Below are 6639 nucleotides of genomic sequence, written 5' to 3'. Positions count from 1 at the left end.
TGATTAATGTTAATTTCTGCTCATGCATCATTTTAGGGGCTTTTGATAATAAATTATGAAGAAGACATGCAAGTACAAAAATTTTCATACAATCCATATTAGTACAGATGACTCAATAGGATTCCTTCCCCTCCCAATCCATATTAGTACAGCAGCTAAGTGAATCACAACTTTTCCTTTTAAACATTATATGCGCATACTATGATTCATAGTCTTTACCAGAACCACAACTTTTTGGCGGCTTCCCACTTTGACTGCATGATAAGAACAGCATCTTCGGCGACTATCAGCAGTTGAATTTGTCTTGTTCTTCTCCAACAAGGCTTCTCGAGGACTATATACATCATCTAAATCCTAAACATGAATGCACGCAACTGCCAGTGGGGCATAATTTTCAGTTTTCAGAACAACAAAAAAAAACAATCTTCTCATTTTATCAAGTTGTTCTATCTTGTGGAATTTTCAGAATCAATAGAACCTAAGGTCTAATATTTTTTGTGGAATTGTTACATAGGTTTAGCACAAATTATTCTATCAGAATTCACTATTCAGAGGTGAGCAAGATGATATCTGTTCTTTTTTTATTTTGTTTTACACTTTCAATTTATGTCTTATAACATTTGTAATCTCTTTTATGTTTAGATGGAAGATAAATCAAGTCGAACAACCAATGTCGCACCTCTGGCTCTTACTGAGTCTCTTGATTCAACACCGTAATCAGTGGCTGTGAAGAGGAAAGCTATTGAATCAAGATCTACTGCTTGGCCGCATTATGATAAGCTCATAGAAGATGGAATTAATAAAGCAAAGTGCAAGCATTGTGGTAAAGTTCTCTTAGCTAATTCAACTAAAAATGGAACAAGTGGACTGAATAAACATTTAAAAACTTGTCCTAAAAATCCAAATAAGATTAACACTTCCAATTCTAAGTATAAACAATCAAATTTAAACTTTCCATTAGAAGGTGAAATGCATGATGGGACAATTTGGACTTTTGATCAAGAGGTATCTCGAAGGGCTTTAATTGAGATGTTAATCCTTGATGAGCTTCCTTTTCGTTTTGTTGAAAAGGAAGTTTTTAAGATGTTTATGAAAAAAACCCAACCTTTATTCCGAGTTCCCTCCCGTAGAACAGTGACTAGGGATTGTTATGTAGTTTTTGGTGAAGAGAGACAAAAGTTTATGAAGTATTTGAAAGAAACATCACCGAGAGTTTTTCTAACCACCGAAACATGGACTTCTATACAGAGAATAAATTATATGTGTTTGACAGTACACTTTATTGATAGTGATTGGCTATTGCATAAACGAATTTTAAACTTTCAGGTTGTTACTAGTCATAAGGGTGACGAAATGGCCCATTGTATTAGTAAGTGTTTGCTTGATTGGAAATTGGAGAAAATAATCACTATAACTGTAGATAATGCTTCTTCTAATGATGTCATGGTGAAAGAGTTACACAAACAAATGGTTAATTGGGGATCTAACATGAAATGTGGCAACCATCTTCACGTGAGATGTATGGCTCACATTTTGAATCTTATTGTGCAAGATGGCATGAAAGAAGTTGGTCCATCTATCAAACGTGTTAGGCAAATGGTAAAATATGTTAGACAATCTGCCACAAGAATTAGAAAATTTGTGGAATGTTGTGAACTAAAAAATATAGACAGTAAGAAGTCATTATGTTTAGATGTTTCAACCCGGTGGAATTCGACCTACTTGATGTTGGATGCCGCACAATATTTTGAGAGTGCATTTGATAGGTTTGATCTCGAAGATGGTGGATTGTCAACTTATCTTGCTAATCATGTTTGTGAAGATGGAAGTGTTGCAGGTGTACTTGAAAGTGATGATTGGCAAAAGGTGAGAAATATGATAATATTTCTTAAAAGGTTTTATGATCTAACTGAGAAGGTTTTAGGTTCACTCTACGTCACTTCTAATGGTCACTTTGAAGATATAGTTGAGCTTTACAATCATTTAAGAGAGTGTATAGAAGACAATGATCCTTCTTTGGCAAAAATGGGAGAAAAAATGAAAGAAAAGTTTGTCAAGTATTGGGGGTGCTCCTGAAAAAATGAATAAAGTGCTTTTTATTGCCTCTATCTTAGATCCTCGTAACAAACTTGAGTATGTTGGCGACGCACTTGAGGATATGTTTGGAGATGATAAAGGGAATAAAATAAAAGATGAAATGGTGACTTACATGAAATCTATGTTTGAAGAGTATGTAGCAAAATTCTCTAATGCATCTCGACGCTCATCTTCTCTTTTTGATTTATCGGGTCAGACATCGGATTTATCTATATCTAACAATAGCACAAAATCAACAAAAGTGAGAAATAAGATCCAAATGAAGAGGAACAAACAAGATGGTGCAGGTTTGGGTGGTAAGTCAGAGTTGGAAAAGTATCTTAGTGAAGAACTAGAGCCGAATGATGATGACGACAATTTTGATATCTTGTCGTGGTGGAAAGCTCATTCTCCTAGATATAAAATTCTTTCCGAGATGGCTCGTGATGTGTTGGCAATTCCAATTTCTAGTGTGGCATCGAAATGTGCCTTTAGCACCGGGGGCCGTATTCTTGATTCATTTAGGAGTTCTTTGACTCCAAAATTGGTGCAAACTGTTATTTGTCTTCAAGATTGGCGTCGAAATGAGCCTTATCCCATAAATGTTGAAGAAGATTTTAATGATCTTATGAAACTTGAACTTGGTATGCTTTTCAGTTTTTGTATTTTATTTTTATATTTTTTTACTTTGTTTAATTGTTGACACATTTTAAATTCTTTTTAGCTATGGATGATATTGACTTGCATTGTTCAAGCTGAAAAACAGTAAAAGCAAATTTTGGACTCTATTTCCTCTGCTGCTACTGTTTCTAACTTCTGATTTTGGAGCTGCTTCAGCTGGTGGTGTTGTTATGTGTAGCTGCTGCTGTTGTAGGTAGTGTTGCAACTTATGTTGTTTGTTCTTATTGTGTGTTGTAGCTGAATCATTTTTTTGTTGTTGTTGCATGTTGTATGCTGTTGCAGGTGCTGTTGACTGTTGTTATGTTGCTCCTGCCAATTATTGGCTTATTGCTACTGCAGTGCAGCCTGCAGGTGTTGTTGTTGCTGGTTGTTGCTTGTTTTGGTGGCTGTTGTAGGGACCTGCTGCAGGAGGTGGTGGTGTTGTGTGTAGTGTGCTGCTGCTGGGTGTAGTGTTGCAGCTTATTGCAGCTTATGTTGTTAGTTGTTGTTGTGTGTAGCTGTTGCTGCATGTTGTAGCTATTGCTACATGTTGTATGCTGTTGCAGGTGCTGTTGACTGTTGTTGCTCCTGCCAATTATTGGCTTATTGTTGCTGCAGTGCAGCCTGCAGGTGTTGTAGGGAGCTGCTGCAGGAGGTGGTGGTGTTGTGTGTAGCTGTTGTTGCATGTTGTAGGTGTTGCTGCATGTTGTATTGTTGTTAGTTGTTGTGTGTTGCAGCTGAAGGCTGAAGCACTTTGTTGCTGTTGCCTGTTGTTGCCTTTTAGTTTTAGGTTTTATTTTAAGATGGTTTGTAGCTACTTATCTTGTAAAAAAAAGTGCTTGCATTTGTGTTGATCTTATAAGATGCAGAAATTTGGGTATTATCGAATACCGTACCGAACCGATTTTTATTTACCGATTACCAAATTACCGAACCGAAGTTTGAAAGTTCGGTATTTGGTATATACTTTGAATTACCGATTACCGAATTATCGAATCTAAATTTTGAAAATACTGAACCGAATACCGAACGCCCACCCCTACTTATGAGCCTTACTTTCTGCATTGCATCAACAACCAAATATAGACCAATCAATGACATCTCACCTACTTCAAACCACCCCACCGAAGACCTACATCTTTTCCCGTACAAGGCTTCAAAAGGAGCTATTTGGATGCTAGAGTGATAACTATTATTGTAGGCAAACTCAATCAATGGCAAATTCTCATCCCAACTTCCTCTAAGATCAATCACATATGCCCTTAACATATCCTCCAAGGTTTGGATTATTCTTTCGGCTTTTCCATTGGTTTGAGGATGGAAAGCGGTACTTAACTTGACTTTAGTACCAAGACCTATCTGAAACGACTTTCGAAAATATAAATTGAATTAAGTACCTTTATCCGATATAATCGACAAAGGGACACCATAAAGTTTCACAAGTTCACAAATGTACAACTTAGCATAGTCTTCAGCATCATAAAAAGTCTTCACCGGTAGAAAATATGCTGATTTGGTCATTCGGTCTACAATGACCAAAATAGAATCATGTTGTCTCCTAGTACGAGGTAAACATGTGACAAAGTCTATATTCACATCTTCCCATTTCCATGTAGGAATTTCAATTTCTTGAGTTAGACCTCCCAGCCTTTGATGTTCACCTTTCACTTGTTGACAATTAGAACACTTACCCACGAACTCCGCTATGTCCTTCTTCATGCCATTCCACCAATACACTTCTCTCAAGTCACGATATATCTTGTTGGATCTCGGATAAATTGAATGCCAAGAACTATGGGCCTCATTTAATATCAACTCTCTTAATCCTTCAATATTTGGAACACACAAACGACCTTGGTAACGTAGTACCCCATCACCTTCTAAAGAGAAAGCCTCAATGGCTTTTTCGACAACCGACTTCTTCAATTCGATCAAAATTGAATCATTGTCTTGTTTGGCCTTAACGTCTGCCGCAAAAGACGATTTCGAATCATTATGTATAAGAACGCCTCCATTATTGGAATCAACCAACCGCACACCTAAACCTGCCAATCTATGGACCTCTTTAACCAATTTCCTCTTACCTTCCTCAACATGTGCAACACTATGCATAGACAACCGACTAAAAGCATTGGCTACAACATTTGCCTTACCCAGATGGTACAATAAGCTCATGTCATAGTCTTTTATTAGTTCAAGCCACTTCCTTTACCTAAGGTTCAAGTCCCTTTGACTAAACACATATTGCAAGCTTTTGTGGTCAGTAAACATATCAACATGTAGCCTATAAAGATAATGATGTCAAATTTTCAAAGAAAAAACAACAACCGCAAGTTCAAGATCTTAGGTTGGATAGTTTCTTTTATGCACTTTAAGTTGTCTGGAGGCATAGGCTATAACCTTACCATGTTTCATCAAGACACAACCCATACCAATACGCGAAGCATCACAATAAACAACAAACCCATCCGAACCGTTGGGCAATATCAAAATAGGAGCCGACGTGAGATGATCTTTCAATATTTGGAAATTTTCTCACATTCTTCCAACCATTGGAATTTTGCTTTCTTTTGTGTCAATATAGTTAAAGGCGAAGCAATAGATGAAAAACCTTTAACAAAACTTCTATAATATCCGACTAAGTCCAAAAAGCTTCTAATGTCCGAAAGAGATAATGATCTAGGCGAATTTTTAACTGCTTGCATCTTCTTTGGGTCTACTTTAATCCCATCACCGGATACCACATGGCCAAGAAATGCAACTTCCCTCAACTAAAATTCGCACTTACTAAATTTAACGAATAATTGATTCTCTCTCAATGTTTGCAATACAATCCTCTAGTGACCCATATGATCTTCCTTATTTCGAGAATAAATTAGGATATCATCAATGAACACCACTACGAACATGTCCAAATATGGCTTGAAAATACGATTCATCAAATTCATGAATATCGCGGGAGCATTAGTCAAACCAAGTGACTTTACTACAAATTCAAGATGACCATACCTTGTCCGAATAGCCATTTTGGGAATATCACACTCCCTTACCCTCAATTGATGATAACTAGAATGGAGGTCAATCTTAGAAAAGTAGCTTGCTCCTTGTAATTGATCAAACAAGTCATCTATCCTTGGAATTAGATATTTGTTCTTTATGGTGAACTTATTCAATTGCCTATAGTCTATATACATTCAGAGTGACCCATCTTTCTTCCTAACAAATAACACGGGAGCACCCCATGGTGAAATACTCAGTCTTATAAAACCCTTATCCAACAAATCCTTCAATTGTTCTTACAACTACTTAAGTTCTGTCGGAGTCATATGGTAAGAAGGAATAGAAATAGGTTGGGTATCATGAAGGAGATCTATGCCAAAATCAATTTCCCTTTCGAGAGTAAGATCACATGAAATAACTCTGTGCAAGATCCATACGAGACAGTTTCTATAAGCTCTCTTGGCTAATACCGAATCATCAACGGGAATATAAACCGAAAAAGGTTCTATTAACACTTCGGGGCATATATCAAATCTCATAGCAATTTAAGGAGTAACAAAAGACAAGTTGGCACCCGGATCAAGCAATCCATAAACATTAAAGTTAAAGACTCGTAACATACCTGTGACTATAATGGGAGTCTCATCAACCTCTTGCCTAGCATAAAAAGCATAGAATCGGTTGTTGTGTTGGCCATCTTTAGGTTGAGCTTGGGCACCTTGTTACACTTGGCCTCCTAGAGGACGACCTTCTCCACCCTTATTTGCAATAAAAGGGCACTCAAATTGCTTATGGCCCATCTTGCCACATCCATAGAAAGCACCCGTTCCCATCAAGCACTTTCCTCCATGATTCTTTCCACACTTTGTGCACTTAGGAAAAGAAGGGCTACTAGAATTCGCG

At 37.1% G+C, this 6639-nt stretch overlaps 1 protein-coding gene across 1 annotated transcript; it reads left to right on the top strand.

Annotated features, from left to right (window-relative positions):
• Positions 1-2070: 2070 nt before the first annotated feature.
• On the top strand, positions 2071-2884 carry LOC129881556 (zinc finger BED domain-containing protein RICESLEEPER 1-like). The gene is made up of 2 exons (XM_055955734.1): positions 2071-2720; positions 2801-2884. Exons 1-2 carry the CDS (start codon positions 2081-2083, stop codon positions 2833-2835), a joined length of 675 nt encoding a protein of 224 aa, XP_055811709.1. The 5' UTR covers positions 2071-2080; the 3' UTR covers positions 2836-2884.
• The last annotated feature ends 3755 nt before the right edge of the window (positions 2885-6639 follow it).

This window comes from Solanum dulcamara, chromosome 3, assembly GCF_947179165.1.
Source record: "Solanum dulcamara chromosome 3, daSolDulc1.2, whole genome shotgun sequence".
Classification (NCBI taxonomy): Eukaryota; Viridiplantae; Streptophyta; class Magnoliopsida; order Solanales; family Solanaceae; genus Solanum; species Solanum dulcamara.
This window is presented reverse-complemented; position numbering and strand designations above follow the sequence as displayed.